The sequence below is a fragment of the Centruroides vittatus genome, unplaced genomic scaffold, assembly GCF_030686945.1.
Source record: "Centruroides vittatus isolate TY-2023 unplaced genomic scaffold, ASM3068694v2 contig_1089, whole genome shotgun sequence".
NCBI lineage: Eukaryota > Metazoa > Arthropoda > Arachnida > Scorpiones > Buthidae > Centruroides > Centruroides vittatus.
The window spans coordinates 411,664-432,816 of record NW_027120700.1 but is presented as its reverse complement, the minus strand read 5'-3'; the positions used below and the strand labels follow the sequence as shown (position 1 = coordinate 432,816).

At 29.2% G+C, this 21,153-nt stretch overlaps 1 protein-coding gene across 3 annotated transcripts in view; it reads right to left on the bottom strand.

Annotated features, from left to right (window-relative positions):
- The window catches only part of LOC136975518 (early endosome antigen 1-like), a 57,101-nt gene that overhangs the window by 32,078 nt on the left and 3,870 nt on the right, over nucleotides 1-21,153 (bottom strand). For all 3 annotated transcript variants that reach the window (XM_067270593.1, XM_067270600.1, XM_067270585.1), the window contains exon 2: nucleotides 4,833-4,985. In XM_067270593.1, coding sequence (XP_067126694.1) covers nucleotides 4,833-4,985 — 153 coding nt within the window. The remainder of the gene's footprint in view (nucleotides 1-4,832; nucleotides 4,986-21,153) is intronic.

Below are 21,153 nucleotides of genomic sequence, written 5' to 3'. Positions count from 1 at the left end.
AAAAACAGTTTATTAAATTTATAAAAAGACAATATTGTAATATTTTTCAAAATAAAATTGACTCCTGAATAATTTTGAAACAGTATGTTTTATTTACAATCATCAATCTTACATTTTTTAATAGTTAAATTTCAATAATAAAAACTGAAACAAGTTATTTGTTACAAATCGAAATTGGCCCAAACTGCTTTTAATAAAAATGTACTCGATGTTACATTTCACATGTAGAATGCAATAATGCATAATTTTATTTTGTTATATAGTATACAGTGACTCCAGTTTACCAGAATTTTAAAAATTTTACATTACATACATTTGGATTGCAGAACTATTACGAAAATTTATTGGTTTGCATGAGCAAAAATTTTGAAAAATGCTGGTCTAGAACATTCTTTGGTTGGAACTGCAGCACCATGAATGAAAACTTAAACTTTTGAATCCTCCTTATATATTTTTTAAAAATATAAATTTTCTATATAATGATTTCTTAAATATTTTTAATAGTGGAAGACTGAAACAAGTGAAAACTATAAAAGTTTAATATTAACATTCCATCATCTAATTAATAACTTTAATGTTAAATATTTATATGAATTTAACAAAATGTAAAGAAAAACAATCTGAGATGTAAAAAAATTGTGTCAAGTAAAAAATTATGACAATCAAATTGTTTTTCTTCAGAGTTTTTCTTTGATAAAGATAAGCTTGGAAGTGGTATATGCAAGATTTTTTGTCGTTTTCTACATTTTGCTTTGAAATGTCCAGCTTATCTTTAACAAAGAAAAACTCTAAAGAGAAAAATTTGACAGTCATCTAAATTCTCATTTTTTTTACATCTTAGATATTTTTGTTTCAATATCAATTGTTTTATAATTAATGATTGCATTATTACATCAAGACCTATGATGATGATGATGCAAAGTACAGTTTGGTCAATGCTTGGTTGTTAACAATCACCAACCAAATGCTTTCAAATACACTATTTAGTAAAATTGTTATAAAAAGTTTTAATTCATACAAATTTGAGCTTTTGAATTTTGAATAAATTTATTGGTTTCCATGCAGTTTTAACTTTAATAAACACAAAATTAAACAATAAAAGTAAAATAGCTCTATGTCAAACCCCTGTGAACTTTGACCTATTAACTTGGAAGTTTCATGAGCACCTCACTGATAACAAGAGAGGCTTAAGTTTAAAATTTGACTTTCTAGAGCCAATAGTTTTTCTCTAGATGTGTCTGAAGTGTTGAATGAAGAAAAAGAAGAAAAAATAAAGCTTTTTTTGACAATTTTTGAATTAAAAGGGTTGCTGAAATATAAGTAATTAAAAATTGCTTATATTTCAGCAGGCAGCATGGTGCCAAGCATTGTCAGTTGAAAAATTCTTAAATACAAATGCTTAGAGAAAGAAAGAAAAAATTCAATATGAGAAGGTGCTCTAAGTTCAAAAAGCAAACATAACCTGATAATGATAACTCAGACTACCAAAAACAATTGTTTTCCATAAAAACTAACAGATATTTGCTGGAATTTGGGTTCATAATATATTATAGAAATACTTACACCAAAAACACAAATAAAACAATATCTATGCCTGTAGCTATGCCTTAACCTTGGTCTAGAATTGACTAGGCACCAATATCAAATCAACTAAATAAAACTAGCTTCATATTGGCATACATTAGCATATTAAGAAGCTACAAACTGTGTCATTTCCTTTTAGCGACTTTTCAGCTATACATTAGGCATCGAAAATATCTCAACTTTTTCTGAATTTCAATGTGTTTGACTAATCAACTTTTTCCTTAAAATGAGTAATTGAGAAATAAAAGCTTTTCAACCAATCATGTTCTAACTCAATTTGTACCACATAGTACAATGCAAATGACATTTTGCTTTGATTAGTGGTTGTTTCATTCCTTCCTAGTAGGTTGAATGACAGTCTAATCCTAACTTAAGATTTACCAATAACATAAAAGATAGAAATCATTTAACAATAATATATTAATGAGAAGTATTTATGACACTATTAAATAATAAATTATCTACACTTTACACTATTAACTCTTTGTTAGTTAATGTTAATTTCTATAATTTACACCATTGATATTAATGATAATTATTTATAAATATTCATGTATCTACCCTTAACAAATTTGCTTACATAAATTTAGACAACTACAAGAAACAAAATCTTTAATTACCAGTAACAAATTAATGAAAACTCTAAACATTTTCAGTCTTCACCAAGGCCTGCATCAGGTTTTTTAATGAATTCCAGATTGGAACATTAGAATGATATTATTCAAAAAAACAATTTTAAATTTCGAATAACCCATAACACAGATTGAATTCAAATGGTAGAACTACTAAAACTCGTAATTGTATGATCCTGTTACACATAAACATTTTTAAGATGTACAGAGTGAATTAATATAGGCTAACTTTACCCAAATTTTTCATAAAGGTACCTCCACGCATGCGATATCATATTGCAGTCTTTAAAATTAATACACTTGCCAGTCAGGCCGACTTTATATACTTCTAAAGCCTCCAGGCTATGAATATGGTCTGTTTGATAGGCCTGCCTAATTAAAGGTTTTGTTTCATGTGTTTAACTCCAGTAATTTGGTAAGGAGATAGTTTTAATTTAGACAATTAAATATGAAGTAATATATTTATTTGCCTTTCTTTCAATAATTTAAAATGAAAAGGTATGTTAAATTAATCAAGATTTTAAAAAAGTTTAATTAATTAGTACATAAATTAATTTAATTTGTAAAAACATATTGAAATTTTCACTATGAATTTATTAAAAAATATAATATCAAATTTAATAACACTTTTTTAACTAAAGTCAACATTAAATTCATAACTTATGAAAAAACTATTTCTCTTCACCCTAATGTAAAATATCTAAAAATTAGTTTTGCGAAATTATTCAGTGAACTATAAAAATACTTAAAATATTTATAAAAATGAGAATTCATAAAATAAAAAGTAGAAATGTTTGCAATTTAGTTAAGAAATTGGCTATAGCACAAGAAAGTAAAAGAAAAACTTGAACTGAAAGAAATGTGAAGCTAGACAGTTCATTTGAGTTTAATTTTTAAAAAAAGATTCAGAAAAGCACAAAATATATGATTATCTTTAAGAGGAATTTTACAATATTTTGTATTTGTAATGATAAAGTAAAAAAAATATAACAACACAATATTAAGAGTATACATGATCTCTACATAATTACAAAAAAACTGAAACCAGTAAACATCTTTCTATCATTTTCTCTGAAGGACTACATATACAACTGAAATAAAGATAAATATTTGGAGCAAGTTACTCTTCATATGAGTTTTTTTTTACAGGTAATTTATAAAAATCCTATAAAGAACAGCAGATAAACAGCATTAAAAATTTGCTATTTATTTGCTTTAAGAAATAATCAGGAAATTGCCTATTGTTTCTATACTGTTCTAATTCTATTTACAATTCATATTACTACTTAAAAATTTTTTGCATTGTTTTATTTCTGCTTTATTTATCAAATAATAATAGTAATAATAATAAGTAATAATAATTATTATTATGAGGGCTATTTTTTAAATAAGGTCCGTTTGTGAATGAGAATGAGAATGGCGCTCAATTGCAGCAGTGTGCATGAGCATCTGCTTTCAGCATGCTTTGCGCGTGTTTAGATGCCATTTTCAGCCGTATCGTCTGTCTGTGTGCTGAACTGTAAAAGTTTATAATGTTTAAGAAAATTGAGTCGCCTGCCGACTGTAAGATGCGATCTGTTATTCGATTTCAGCACGAAAGATCATGGTAACTGTCTCTTGGGATAGGAAAGGAACTTTGTTACTAGATTTTATGCCAAGAGGCACAACAATCAATTCTAATGCTTATTGTGTGACCTTGAGAAAACTCTGCCGTGCCATACAAGACAAGTGGCGTGGTCTTCTGGCGGCAGGCGGCAGATTTCTTTGAAGTCGGAATTTAAAAAATTTTTGAGCAGTTTGACAAATGTTTGAACAAAAATGGAAATTATGTAGAAACGTAGATAAAAGTATGTAGAATATGGGAAAAAATATATTTTAACGATATTTACAGTATTTTTCTTATTATTAAAAAACGGACCTTATTTAAAAAATACCCTTTGTATTATAAATGTTAAATTAACTTCAGAATTTATAAAACCAATAAAATTTTACAAAACTGACAAATTATCTATACTTAAATAGTATGTAATGTAATGTACTTAATGTAAATAGCATATTATCATTCTGTACTATATGATGATTAATTTTTTGAATGAAGCATTTGCATTTTAATTGTATTATTACTGCATAGCTATGTGCAATAAGCTAGAACTTCTGTACATAAGTTTCAAAACACCTTTCTCTCTTTTATCTAGCAAATTCTTTAATTAAATTATTTAAACCAATGTTAATGACTATCTTAAACGGCCTTCTTCAGGTTAAGCATAATTGGAATGTCCAATTATGTTTAACCTAAAGAAGGCCAAAAAGAAAGGTGTTTTGAAACTTATACACAACATAGCAGCATTTAACTTATTACATATGGTTCTCAGATAATATATATACTAATTATAGATGAAAGCATATCAATAAAAATCATATACAGTAGCATATTCAGATATTTTGCATTTTTAATAATTATTATGACAATACATAAACAAACATCACAAAACCCAATAAATTTGTAAAGCCAAAAACATCCACCAAATTATTTAATAATTAATTAAATATAAAAGTAGCCCAAAGTAATCCAGTGGTTGTTTGGCTTTATTATGATAATTTATTTATTATTGTTACCTTTATTGTTTCCCTGAGAAGAAAAATTTCTTTTGTCATATGTTCTTTTTCTGTGTAAAGAGCTTCTAAATGTTGTTGTACATCAACATCAGGATTACGCATATGAGCCATTCGAAGTTCCTCTTCCAACTGTTGAATTAGTGCAGCTTGTTTCTAAAAATAAAATTGAAAAATATTTAATTTGGATTTCTATAAGAAATTTATTAGTATAATACATTTAATTGTTCCTAATCTTAAAATTTAATATATGATCAAACTAATTAAATCTATGGTTTGCCATTTATTATTGAAAAATAATAGAGGAGAGAAAAATACAAAATTAGTAATAGATACATTTCAGATTAACAAGGCATTCAACATTTATGTGACAATAATTTACATATTTAACAAAGAATAAGAACTTTTCTACACTGCATACATTAATTATTCTAAATGATGTCAAATTTTTAAAATAATACTTTCAAAACTGATTACTGGTATATAATTGAGATTTATAACTCTTGCTGCATTTTATTTTTTGAACTGTGACATATAATAAGTGTGATAAGTTCATGAAATTGACATAGTATCAAGGATAAACACTTAGTTAACAATATAAAACCTTTAAAAAATGTATAGATAAAAGTTCTTTCATCTTTATTACTATGGCCTCACAAGTTAAAATATAGAACCATTTTAAATTTAAAAATAATTCTATTCTCCTGTGGCTTTGTTTTATATTTAACTGACGAAGCCATAGTATTAAAGGAAAATACTTTTATCTACACATTTTTTAAGTTTTTATATTATTGATACTGAGTCAAATGTCATGAATTTATCACACACACTTGTAGCTTTTCAACAAGTTAAAAACTATAATATTTAACTATGAAACGTATCGTAACTTCTGTTAAATCTTGATAATATATTGTAATGCACCCCAATAAAACTATCAATTGATATTATTTTTCATATTCAAATAAATAAATAAATATTGAATGGATATAAAATGATATGAATGAACTTATCAATACTGCATTTGAAATTAAAAACTTATTACTAAAATAATTTAATTTTAAATATTATAGGAATATTTCAAGTAATCTAATTCATTCCATATTATTTAGTATCTGTAGGTATCAATTAGAATTAACTGAAATAATCTGAGATCAATAAAAATTATTTATAGTCAATCAATAACAATTAATATCACATAACTGTTCAAAATAACTATATTTTTCTAACGCTTTTACTTTTACACAAAAATAGTTACACTTTAATTTTGAAAATTTTATTTTAAACCTATAAAAATTTGAATATAAATTCACTTGACATATTCACATCATTTCATGGTCTAACATATATATTTAAAATAATTCATATTAAATGATATCAGTTTAATATTTTCAGTAATAAAGACAAGATAAGAATTATCTCTCTGATATTTTCAAAAATTAATGTCTTGTGAATTCCATTTTTCTCTAAAGAAAATAGATATACTCATTGGAGAAGGAAATAGATAAAACCTCAAACCTAAAAATTGTTATATCAGTGTTGCTATAAAGCAACACTTTTAGTATAGTGAAAAAATTACAGAGACTAAGTTGTCCACTATACGACTAAAAACGCTTAAGAACTCTTGATATAAAAAAAAGAAGGACCATGAAAAACAAAGATTGTAAGACCTATAAGAGTAGTTGACACCAGCCACAGGACTTTTTGATGGCAACTTTCATAGAAGACAGCAGAGATGATATTGGAGAGTTACAAGAAAAAAATAGGCAAACTAGGTTTATCTGTTCAGTGAGTGCATCCTAACCATACTTCAAATCTAACAGATATGGTATCATATCATACCAAAAATGTCTTCAATTTTTATTACCTAAATAAGTTGCTACCCTGGGAGCAGTTGACTTCAAATTAAAAATAGAATTTGCAAAACTTTGTCATCATCCCTTTCACCCTGTCAACAATTTTGAATGATTGTTTCCAAAACTGAAAATAAGTTAAAAGGTCCAAGCAGAAACTAAGTATGTGGCACACATTGTGAGAATGTGGAGAAAGTCATTTTTAAACCATTCTCTTGAATAAGGGGACCACTAATGGGACAGTGATTGCTCCCTTATTCAAAAAATGCCTGGAGAAGAAGACTTTCAGGTAAGTAATAAGTAGCTCTCCAGATTTTGTGAAAGGCAGTAAATTAAGTTTTTAAAATACAAAAAATTCTTATATATGGAAAAGAAATAAAATATATATTATCTTTCGTTCTTACTTTTGTATTAATATTGTTATTGTATTTTTTTAAACCACTTATTTAAAATATGTATTGAATAGTTAATCATTTGTAATACTGTATTTTAACATCTATTTGTTTTCTTTTTGTTGCAAATCATTGGTTGTTCTATTTTTAATTTTATCTGCATACGGTACATTTTAAAAAATTATATTTCATATTTTCTGGTGCAGTTGAATGGAAAATCTATTGTTTTATGTATGTTAGATGGATTTTTTAATATTTTTTTATAATTAGATTATCCTCTGTTCTCGTTATAATTATATTATCCTCTGTTCTCGTTATAATTATATTTAATATTTAATTTTTTATTTATTTCTTTTTCTACTTCAAACTATATGTCTTCATTTATTCTATCAATCTTATGCATAACAGACTGTTCATCTACAACAGTGTTTTTCAACCATTTTTATCTCATGACATACTTGAACCTACAATTAAATTTCCATGGCAAAAAATCATGTGATTTAAAGTTGTGTTTGTAAACATTCTATCACCATATTATTTGCCACTTAACTTAATTCTTTTTGTCTATAATTTTTGTGGATTAAATAAAACATTGTTGTTGTTCCTTAAAATAGCAGCATGTTACAACAATAGTTATTTAAAGTAATAATTTTCATTTATATAAGAAAAGCAATTAACATTATGTCTTAATTTGCATTTAAAAGTGGTATGATAATTGCCTTTAGAAACCTGCCCAATGTCCTGCTATTTCTAAGTTAAAATAATTTGGACTAAATATGGATAATTATACATTTTTGATTTAAAGAAAATTTCATTTTAAATGAAATAACCTGGTATTATGCATATATAATTTTGCTTATGAATATATATTTTTTACTACATTATATATATATTTATTTATTATAACAATGAAAAACTTGTACAATCAGTTTAAAGAAGTTTCAATTTTGACAGACACTCTTACCATTCTTTGGGCTTCTTCTGAAAATAATTTATTTAATAACTTTCAAAAATTTTTGTGGCACACTGGTTTGAAAAATCACTGATCTACAAGATCACTGTCAAATACTATGAATCCATCATCAACATATCTTTTATACAGAATAATCTGTGTGATGCTGTTTATTATTTCATCAGTTTTGATCATTACTAGTTCTGGTAATTTTAGATCTATGACTGAAACCATAATTATCCATTACTTTTGCCTATAGAAGTTATGAAATTAAAAAAAAATTATTTTCAAATATAAATTAATTATATTAACAAGTTTTGAACAATTTAAATATATCGACATCTCAATAACTTGATGTATTAATAATCAACCAACCAGCAACTGAAATAATTGGGCAGAAATTATCCTACAAATATTAAATTTAGAAATTACACAATAAAAACAACTAGACGTTAGGTGCCTAACGTCTACCTCTAGTTGTTCTCATCTTCAAAAGTTTTTTCATTCAAATAATTCTGTAATTGTTAAAAAAATTGAAAGTCTGATGGCACTAAATTAGGTGAGTATAGATGATGATCTAAAATTTCCCAACTTAACTGCTTTTTTTTTTTTTTTTTTTTTTTTGTTATCATCAAACTGACATGTGGTTGAGTGTTTCTCAGTAAAAGATAATACCCTTCCAGTTGACCAAGTGCTGGCATACCTGGTCAACTGGCCACACTAAACCTTCCCAAACTCTTGGTGTCATTGCATAAAGTTCTGAAAACTTAACATATGGATATAATGTACACTATTTCTAATATAGACTATTTCTAATGTATTTTACCTGATAACTGTTCCATTTTGTCTAAATGTATTTAAAATTTTTCTAAAATTAAAAATAAATTTTATTTAAACTTTAATTTGTTCCATGGGTGTTCATTGTGTTCTAAAATTTCAAAAATGTAGAAAAATTTTGTACGTTAAAAAAATTTTTGATGTTTCTTTTCTTTAATCTTGAGAATGGAGTTAGATGAAAGTCAAGACCAGATATGGAAAGCTTAGGGGCAGGAGGCCCCGATTAACTATATATGAACTTCCAATGAAAACTGAAAGTCATGTTATTTCAATTCAAACATCTTCCCCTAAAAGGAGTTAGATAAATGACTGACATGACTCTATTGCTAACAGGAAAAGTATGATGTACAGGGGCAAGACTACTAATTTGAGGTGGAGAGAATGGAGCCCAGCATGGTGATAATGTAACAATGCATAATTGCTTGCTGTTAATGTGTTAAATTCATGTTGTAACTATCTTGAAATTTATCATCATCATTGTCTTTCTTATCAATTAGATTCTGTTTGGAACAAGATCATTAGCTCTATTAGATGTGACTGTATATTTATAGAAAATAATCTGTTATCTCTTGGTTTAAGTAAAGAAATAGAAAATAATGTCTGACAATTGTGTACATCTAGAATGACATTACAAATCCTGTTATCATCATCAAACATTTAACAATGCACTGAAATCCATTGGTTCATCATATGGTTATCACATTATCTAAGATTAGCTTATTTAATAATTTGGCATTAAAAATGACATCACTTCATGAAATGCCATACTATTTATATCATTAAATATTTTGATAACCAGATAATAAACTAGGAAATTTCAGAAAATTATTAATGTTTGAAATTGAATATGGATATTATGTTTTAACTAATTTATTACGGTTCTCCCATAAATTGTATTATTTACTTTAATTTAGTTTTTTATTAATATGAATGTATTTATGACTATATCTCAGCTATGAAATATTACTGAAATATACCAATGTTAAAATGGAACTGTTTAGTATAATCCATTTATATCATAATACGTCATGTTATTTGAAGTGTATTTGACTGAAACTTTTACATTTATTTCTGAGAAAAAAATTTCATTTAAGATTTCTATGATATGTTGTTCTATCCTTTATCATCTAACAAAGCATTTGGAATTTCTCAGATTGTTAGATACAGTGTAGCATAAGATTTGTTCCCTTGTTCCTTCAACTTATTTGATAAAACTAAATAAATAAGTAATTTTATTCTACAATTAGAGAATTATTTATTATCTGTAAAACTCTTCCAAACTAAAATACACAATTAAAAGCTTAATTATATAGTTTTTAACAAATTTTAAGATTTAAAAAAAAATTAATTGGAATACAAAGATTGATATTAATGCATTTAAAATGGAATTAAAAATGAAGGTTGGAGTGCTGATTGGTTAGAAATGAGAATATTCACTTTAAGAAGTAAAAAGTATATTTATCCATTCTTCAAAATCAGATTAACTATTCCAATCTCCAGTTTCCTTTTCATTTTTTCAACTGCAAATTTTTGACAGTTTTGGTGCACATTGGCTTTTGGCACTTGACAATTTAAAAATTGCAATATAGATTAAACTGGAGTTAATCTGATTTCAAAAAAGTGGATAAATTTAATATACTGTTTTCTTTTAAACCTTTGAATTTTCTCATTTATAAATCAATTAATATGCCAACCTTTATTCTTAATCCATTTTGAATGCATTAACATCCATCTTGTATTTTAGTTAATTCAATTCATTATTTTTTTAAGCATTTTTAATTTATTTTTATTAAATTTATCAACTAAAGGTAAATTTAATAAAACTAAAATAAAAATTTAGTTATTTTTGATTTCTTAAAAATTTTAAAACTGCAATCTGTTTGAATTCCTGAGATCAGTGACTACATTAGTTGAGTTGACAGTTGAAAGAGTATATTCTTCAAGAGGTGGGATAATAGCTTGTAGGTGTTTTTCCAGTGAGCAGCACTTTTCAACCATGAATTATAATTTCTTTCTTTCTTTGTGGATTTTTATGAAAGCAAACAATCTTGGAGGGACCAGAGTCTTTATTTCCCCTCATTTCAAGGAATATAATCTTTCAACTGCTGGCTTAACTGATGTAATCACTGATCTCAGGGACATAACAATACTGGATGATTGAGTTGAAACAACATTTGTTTGAATATTAACCTAAAACAGTTCTGTAATATGAAATGAAAGTATTTGTTTATTTTTCAAAATTTAATTTGTCTGACTGAAACAAATGGCACAATGTTGATTTTGAAAAACATAACATTTCAATGACAAGAACACCAAAAATCCTGCACATAATAAATAAATTTAATACTATATACTGTACAAAATACATTCGAATTTCCGTTGCATCTGAAGATGGCCCATCATATTGGGTTGAAAACATTAATGTCTGTTAAATAAGCAGTTCTCAGAATTAGGTGTTGGATGATTCATTAAGTATTTTAAAGAGCTGAGCGTGATATTTGTTAATAAATTTAATGATAAGACAAACATTTTCTACCATTTTTAATGGTCATCCTCAGGTTAAAACTGTTCTACAAAAGAACAAAATGAAAAAAATATATAATTTAAAATGTTCTAATACACAAATTATTGGTTAATGTCATGGAGGGTGATTGTTAAAAACAGTAGAAAACATTTGTGTTATCATTAAACTGGACCAATTTCTTATTCCATGGAAAAAATAAAGCTGAATTCATTATAGTCCCTAGCATAGAAATTTTATAATTCAAAGTCAAATTATTATAACCGAAAACAATTAAATTACTCCAAATGGCCAAACAATATAATAATAATTTTGTAAATATGGTTTAAAATCCTATAACACACCAACTTTGCACATTCCAAAAGCTAGGGTTTGTATTGACTAATCACTAAATTTTATTGGGCTGCAATTTGAAAAAATTGTATATAAATTCCCACTATTGTTGGTTTGTCCGTTTTTCTTCAATCTCAAGAACGGAGTTATATAGATAAAAGCTGAGATCATATATGGAAAGCTTAGGGACAGGCGGCCCTGATTAATTAAATATTAATTTAATTATAACTATTAAATTTATCAAGTGCTGGCACCTGATACTTACATCTAGGCCCAATTACTTAACATTTAATTACTAACAGTAGCATTAATATAGCCCAATATAATCCAGCAATTGTTTGGCTTTAATGTAACCATTTTTTGAATGTTTATATTTGTATTATTATTATGCACTTTCTTACAGTCCATTTGTGCTTATTCATTCTATTGTCTTGATTTATGGCTGTGACTTCAAAATATGTCAACTCTACTTATGTTTGGTTGTCAGATATAGGTATTCAGATATAGGTATTCCAACTTACAGGAGAGATTGTACAGTTTCTTTGTCATTATGCAGAATCTCGAAAGCAGTAGGATTGTATGAGATGTAGAGCATATTTATGTATATGGTCAAAGGCATGAGTGTAATTCAAAATAACTCATTCCATTTTAATTATTGTATTACTGTCTTTAAGTGTTTTGAAGAAATTAATTAGTGAATTTATCACCTTATTTAGTGTATCCATATTGACATGCCACCACTCTAATATAATCTAATTCTTTAAAGTATCTTATTTTATGTTAGTCCAGAAGGTATAAGTCCTTCTTATTAATGATTTCAACGTAGAAAATTTTATATGGAATAGGTCATGCAAGAGGTATGGTATGAAAACAGAATGGCAGTTAGATCTTCATGTATAGTAATCCTTGTTCGAACATTATATTTATGTCTAAGAAGTGTACTTCTAGTAGAAGTGTACTTGTTGCTTTCTTGTGCCACCTGTAGCAGCAGTCCATATGGGTTGTCATTACACACATTAAGAAAGTGTTGTATATTTGGTTTAGGTTGCCATAAGATGAAAAAGCAGTCTATGTAACAAGCATATATGATAATTGCTGTTGAAATAAAGGTAGATATTGTTCTCAAATTGTTAAGCACCATTTTGCATAGTAATCCTGATGTGGGGCCATAGATATCCATAGATACACCCCTGTCCTCTATGTAAACTCTATTATCAAACTCAAAATCTCAAAACAGGATTTATAGCAATGTGTAATTCTAAGATGTTGGAATGGCATTTGTGTGTCAAACTGACATTATGTAGCAGGATGTCTCTGAGGTGACAAAAAAATGACAGAAGTTTGATGGACAAATAGAGGGTTTGAAAGTCCATAACAGTCATATATTCATCATCACATAATGTAATGTCATGTAAACATTCCAATAGCTGTACCAAACTGCTTATAGTAAACAGATGCTGTATCAAGTTCTTGTTTATGAAAGTTATGAGTCATTTCTCTAATAAAAAGGTGGCTAAATAACATGCTATGTTATTTAGCCACCTTTGTTATGTAGCAGGAAGTGTCTGAGTTGACAAAACAGTTACTGATTATGTGATATTGGAATTTCCACAATATGAGAAATACAAAAATCATTAGAAAACTACTATTTGGTGGAATCATTCTTTTCTTCTTCAAATAATGGACTGATACAAAAGCTTGTGTCAGTCCATCTTGTGTTAAAGCCATCAAATTTGTAACAAAGAGAAGGTGTTGCTCTTAATTCTATCAAATAATAATATAGTTTTCTAATGACTTTTTAGCATTTTTTATCCTTTTTTCAATGAACTTCATAGATATCCATTGACCTTCATGTGTGCAATGTGACAGCCACTTAAAACTTCAATTGCTCCTAACTTCTGATAAGTGTATCTTTCAGAAAAAAACGTTTCACATAAAACTTTGTTTATATTTTTAATGTAGAATCATAATATGCAATAAAATTTGGGGTTTCCACTTAAGAAAATGAAACTGACCTCATTTTCACAGATTGTAGTGCCATCTATAACAAAACCAACAGAACCATCTTGTGGCCACCTTAAAGTCTAAAGGCCTCCAGAAACTGGGCAATATTGAAGCAAATTTGTTGGACCATCACCTGCTTGATGGCCATCTATTGCCATCATAGACTCAACATCACTCTATGTCATACCCTTCGATGGAAAGAAGGCAGTCCATCTGACACCTCTCAGATTCAAGAAATTTGATTTTTCAGGTGGCAATAGACAATGCTTATGCACATTTGAAAGTTTGCAAGAAAGGAGCATGTACCATAGGCCACAAAAAAAGAATGCATTTGTGCTTCATGTTTTGGCCATGTCTTTACTACACTGAGATTACAAAACAGAGCTGTTTGATAGATTTTCACAGAAGTAAGAATATAAATTATTTTGTTGATTTTATTCAAATTTATAAATCTATTGGGTTTCTCGAATTCATTTTCATTTATTTATTAAATTTTTAACAAATAGACAACAAATGGAAGTTGTCATTGTAGGTCATCATCATTTTACAATAGTTTGTAGAGGGGTAGACAAAGCATTCATTAGTTCTGTAGAACTAAGTTACGAGTGACATCACAAAGAGCGAATTTGCTCAATCGTTAAAGCAAAACAGTCACATGATCATAAAAATTGGTTCTGATGTCATGTTGAAAGCGACAGCATTGCCTAGTTTGCAGTGGTCTTAACAATTTTGATGTAATGAATTTTTCTGTAGAATGCATATTCTTTAGTTATACCAGTGGATTGATTAAAATGAACCACCCTCTAAAGAAGAAGCCCTCTTTTTTTGACTTCTTCATAAAGAAGTCAAAAAAGAGATTCAGAAAAATATATGTATTTAAAAATTATTTTTATGCCAAAAATTTGGCACAATGTTTATGTTAAAATATGTATTACATGTTAATTTTACAAATTCATCACATTTTAAAAAAATAACCTGCAATTTTTTTTTGCTTTTAGCTGGAACATTTAGTAGTAATAAGAACAAGGTTAGTTAGAATAAGCAGTTTTTGGATTAATGAGTGTCAATATCTGAAAATCAATTAACCAAAATCAATTTCAGAGAAAACAACCACTCCCCACACCAGGATATAGTTAATCACGTATTCTGAACCAATTATGGTGTGTAGATCAAAAACAAACGTTTCAAACTTCTTCCATCAGGCTTTAACGATTCCTCGATGGTTCTTCATTTTTTTGGAATAAAATTCAAACAAGAGCTTGAATATAAGTTTGAAAAATTATTAAAACCACATTGCGCCTGCACAAAGAGTCACCCTGCTAGGACTCAACGAACGGCTAAACCGTGTTGTCAATCAACTCTTGCCAGGCCATTGACAAAACTATCTCCTGTTTGTAATTTATGCACATAAATGTAAAACTGAATTTAAAAATGTGCACAGCCTCCATCTGAGTTGTTCTGTGGGGAGCATAGCAAGAATGCCCGTAATGAGTTTTGCCTGGTTAAAGTCCGCTACGACATCCAGATCTGTTGCATACATAGAGAGGGCTGTGGTGGTTCTTGCATGACGTATATCAGCCTGATGTTCTTTTAATCTGATCCCCATGGAGCACTTAGTTGACTCTATTCATACCAGGTTTCTATCATATCTGTTATCCCTTACAGGGACACTCTATATGTCGGAGAGCCTGCTTGGGTTGGGAGGCTCCTTCCCATTATATAGCATGTCAAAAATAGATGGGCACTTCTGTTAAAACACCCAATGAAAGACTCGAAAGAAGTTCAAAAATGTTTGTTTTCGTTTGTTTTCATCATCCACACACTATAATTGGTTCAGAATATGTGATCAATTTCAGAGAGTACTAATTTCAGAAATTATGAAATTTTTATGAATAATGATTTTCAGTGATCTTCTGTAGGTCTACTATTGAGCTGTTTCATTATCAACACTATTATAGTAAATAAAACCTAACACTAGTATTAGGTTTTATTTACTACAGTACAAATAGAAAAGCATGATTAATAAGTCACAGGTTTCTAATGCATCAAATGCTTCATCGTGCAAAGACAAGCACAGTGAAACATTTAATGCATCCTGAAGCAACTTTTCAACTCTCATGTGATTGGACAGCATATAGATTATTACATATTACAAAATAATAAAGATCAGATGAATATCCAAAGAATACTGGGGAGTCTACTGAATTCCCATCTATGATAATAGGTTTAAATATACACTAGTATATCATTTTCATTTTTGGCATGATTAAAAGAACATAGATATAACATTGAACACAACAAACTGGTCACAATGTTAGCCTAACAGACTAACAGTGCCACAGAACACAGGGGATGATGAACCTAGAGGATGCTAAACTAACCAAGACAGTCTGATGAAAAACACACCAGAACCATAAAAATCTTAGAGATTTATAAAGCACCAAAAGATGGAAATTGTGTCAATGTACAATTTCCATCTTTGGATGCTTTTGAGATGGTGTTGACTGCATAGCAAATATTTTATGATAATACATAGGTAGAATAAAGCCAAAATCTAATAGCTATATAATTTTATAGACCTTGCTAAGAAATTGAATCTCAACCAATAGTGATCATTAATTTTAATTTTGGAGTAGACATCATAGAACATAATAAGGCAATTACATAATTTAAAAAATCTCTAATACATTTTAGAACATTGAGGCATTCCAGTTTTTAAAAATAAGAAGTTCCAGTTAGACCTGAAGCAGACTACTGAATGTAGTTGAAAATAAAAACAAAACCTTTAAATACCAGCAACACAACTTTGACAAAAACTACGAACATTTTTGGCCTTCTCCAACGCCAGCCTCAGGTTTTTTAACAAAATGAATTCCAAAATAGAATGTATGAACAATAATATTTGCAAAATTAATTTTTAAAATTTTCAAAATGACTCATACCATGTACCAAATTCAAACAATTTTTTCGTTAGATAGACTAAAAATTGTAAATGTATGACCATATATATATATGCCAAATCATATATATACATTTTAAGATGTACACAGTGTCTGAGATGAATTAATATAGGTTAACTTTGCATGAAGATCCAGTACAATATATAGGTTGCTGTGCAACATGAAAGATAAGATAGACCAAAGCAGTGTATAGTATACTGTAAGGGACGATAGATTCCGAAGAGATGTAGTTTATATTAGCTCAACTAAACAATCAATATGAAAGACGGTATGGGAGCATCAATATGACATTACAACAGGCACACCACCGCCTTGTTCACATATGCCACTGACCCAGACATGCATACAGACCTCCAGAACACCAAGTTAATTAGGCAGACCTATCAAATGGACCATTTTTGTAACCTGGAGGCATTGGAAGTATATAAAGCCAGCCTGACTGGCAAGTGTATTAACTTTAAAGACTGCAACATGGTATCGCATGCGTGGAGGTATCTTTACAAAAAATTCAGGCAAAGTTAACCTATATTAATTCATCTCAGACACTGTGTATATCTTAAAATGTATATATATGACATGGTCATACATTTATGATTTTTAGTCTATCTACTGTTTGAATTTGGACATGGTATGAGTCGTTTGAAAACTTTAAAAATTCATTTTTCGATTATTATTGTTCTAGCATTCCATTTTGGAATTAATTTCTTTAAAAAACCTGAGGCAGACCTTGAAGAAGGCTTCATAGTTTTCATTAAAGTTGTGTTACTGGTATTTAAAGATTTTGTTTTTGTTTGCTTAACTCCAGTAATTCGAGGAGATGTTTTTAATAGTTGAAAATGTTGTAAATCATCTATTCCAATGCTGAAAAAGTACTTATATCTATGTTCAAAAAAGTCAACCTAAACTCCAGCTTTCAGAAATTACAATTTATATGAATGCTATGAATATTCAGAAATTTTCAGATTATACAAATATCTATAATGATAATGAGAGATAGATATTCTCTATGCATAGGGCCAGATTAAGACTTTTAGAGGGCTAAGCACTTTAAAAGATTTAGGTGATCCCATATACAATATGTGTAATTCAAAATATAAAAAAATAATAAAATAAAGTAAAATTTTCAAAATGAATGATGATGGCAAATACTTTAATTTTTTCATTTATTGTGAGAGTTTAGCTGCACTATTTGCAGTTTTCTACCTTATGGTCCATGATAAATCAGGCAATGAAAACTTTCAATAGTGCTCCATTTTCCTTGATGCCTTAAGCATGTGCTTATATTGCCTAAATCCAGTAATGTCCATGCATAATGTTAGATGTAGATATCTAGTATTGGGAATATAAAATATTACAATATCTGTGAAGAACACATTGTAAATTACAGTATATGTTTAAAATGGTAGTATGTAATTAGGAAAAGTATTGACAAAGAAAAATCACCTTCATAATCCTAGCAATGTATTTATTAAAATTAAGAATGTTTTTGATCAGTTTCACTGACCTTCTTCAGTTAACATCATCAAAAATTGTATTCTTTTATTTGATGTTGTTAACTGAAAAAGGTCAGTGAAACTGATTGAAAACATTTCTCTTTAATAAATACATTGCAAAGATTACAAAGGTGATTTTTGTTTATGTCAACAGTATATGTTTGATGTTACAGAAATTTATTGACAACATGAATGACAAATGTGATAACATTTGAATATCTTATAATAATAATGGTAAATACAGAGCACACAATCTAATTTCAAAAACAATAATGAGCTACATGTTATTGAAATAGAAAAGTTTTTGAATTAAACCAAAGTAAAGAAACATTCTAAATATACACTCATTGCCGTAAAAATTAGTCTACCAAGGAGTTGTCACATCGCTGTGAAACAGGGCATACAGATAAGTTTCAAGTAGATATGGAAATAATTATAGCATGATTGCTCATTGCATAATGCCAGCAGAGGGCATTAAAGTTTGTCCCTCTTGGCCTATAAAAAAAGCACATAAAGGCATCCTGTCTGTAGTTTACCTGTTGCAGAGGGATGTTGTATCACTAGAGATGCCTTTACTCTGTAATCAAAACCAATATGTACAACTAACAGAATTGAGAGGGGAAAGATCACAGAGTTGAGAGAATGATTATCTCACAAATAGCCTACCACCCTAGGCCATTCTGACAACACCGTGAGGAGGTGTTCCCATTACCCTAGGCCATTCTGACAACACCGTGAGGAGGTGTTCCCACCACCCTAGGCCATTCTGACAACACCGTGAGGAGGTGTTCCCACCACCCTAGGCCATTCTGACAACATCGTGAGGAGGTGTTGGGACCAGTGGACAAGAGAGAGCTCACATACATGACACTCAAACTCAGGACATCCTCAACAGGCCACTGGCAGGGAGGACCACCTGAACCTCCAACAAGCATGAAGATAGATGTGTCCAGATGGCAGACAATATGGTTGTCTGCCATCTGGACACAGGTGGCACCATCATTACAGGCTCCTGTGTCTGTCCATACTACTGTATTTTGAGATGCCTGGGTGAGAAACATTTGGTATCAAAGTGGCCATTACATGCACTGCCATTGACACCACCCACTGTCACCTCAATTTGGAGTGGTGTTGCTCCTGATGGGATTGAATCATAACAGAATGGAACTGTTGTCTACAGTGACAAATCCAGATTCAGTTTGGACACTGAAAATGGTTGTATTCATGTCTGGAGGCTCTGTAGTGAATACCTCAATCCTGCTTCCTATGGAGCAACACACCACCCCACAGCTGGTGTGATAGTCTGGGACACCATCACATATGACATCCAGTCATTTCTAGTAGTGATCCAAGGGATCATGACAGCTGAGCAGTATATTAGTGACATCCTACTGCTGCATGTGTTGCCTCTCTTGGCAGGGCTCCCAAGAGCCATTTTACAAGAGGATAATGCTCAACCATACACAGCAACGATGTCACAGGACTGCCTCCACCACATTGCCACACTTCCCTGGCCTGCCTGGTCCCAATTTGTCACCGATCCAACATGTCTGGGATCACCTGGAATGCCAAGTTGGATAGCCTAGGAGTTTGGCCCAAACTAGACGACTGCTCGCAGCAAGTGTGGACCGAGATGCTGTAGGACACCATGTGCCTCCATACTCGCCATATCACATTGTGTATTTGTGCTAGAGATTGTCCAATAGGATACTACCTTTCATTTGTAGTTTTTCCTGCAACAAAAGATCCTTTTGCATTCATCTTGTAATTACTAACTTAAATCACCATTACCCTTACAGATGTGCAAATTCATTTTATTCCAACAACTCCTTTTTGGTGTGGTAATTTTTATGGCAATGAGTATATTTTAATCTAATAGCATTACTGTAAATCTATTTTTAATATTCAGTTAAATTTTTCTAAATTTGTTGAATAAATTATTTTCGTAATCTTTAAATTTCATTTGTAGACAATATAGCAGGATGTTACAATATTTTTGTTGTTTTTGAAATTGTGAAACCATTTTACTATATATATTAGGTTGAATAAAACTGAAGTATAAATGGATTTTATAAGATTTTTATTATTAGTTGGCCTACTAAATATCAACTTACTAATAACACTAAAGAAGTTTAAAAGCACAATAATTATTAGAACTTACCGACTAAATAATCAACTTAAAATTAACAGAACTTAAAAAACTTATTATTCTTTCAATCTGGTACTGCTGTACAAATTGATAATACATTGATCTTTCGTGTATATTGATGGCATTGCTGGAAACAAAAGAAAAGTCAGTGTATTATCAATTTAACAGAACTTACTGTAATAGTCATATGCCAAAGTAAATATCTGTTAGATTCTGTTAAATTTCTTGATATATATAGTACAGATGAAAAGAATATGTGATGTATTTCATCTGATTACCATCTCAAGGCTCTCTGTGAAGCTGACAGTGAATGTATTTTTCATAAGTTTCTGTTAGTGGCTAGTTGATTAATAGAAAATTTTTGGATAATCATTTTTAGTTTCTTTTTGTCTGAGATACTCAAAACAAAATAAAAGTGAACTTGCTGTCTCAGCATTTTTCCAATTATCTTGCTTTACTGCATAAATGCTTACATTAAAATATATCTAATAAATATAAAAAATATAAATACGACTTTACAAAGATAAAACTTTGCATTTTGTCCTTCCTTTTCAGCGTTCACACCATCAGCAGTCCTTTAAGGACTGCTGATGGTGTGAACGCTGAAAAGGAAGGACAAAATGCAAAGTTTTATCTTTGTAAAGTCGTATTTATATTTATTAAATGTGAATAACGCCAGCCATGTATTTGTATTAGTTTTTTATTTAAAATATATCTGTTAGAACAAATGAGATATTAGAATAAGCAAAGGTAATGCTCTCAGAAAAATTTTTTCTGCTAGATAATCCACACATTCATTTCTTCTAATTGCTTTAGGACCAAAGTTCCAGAAG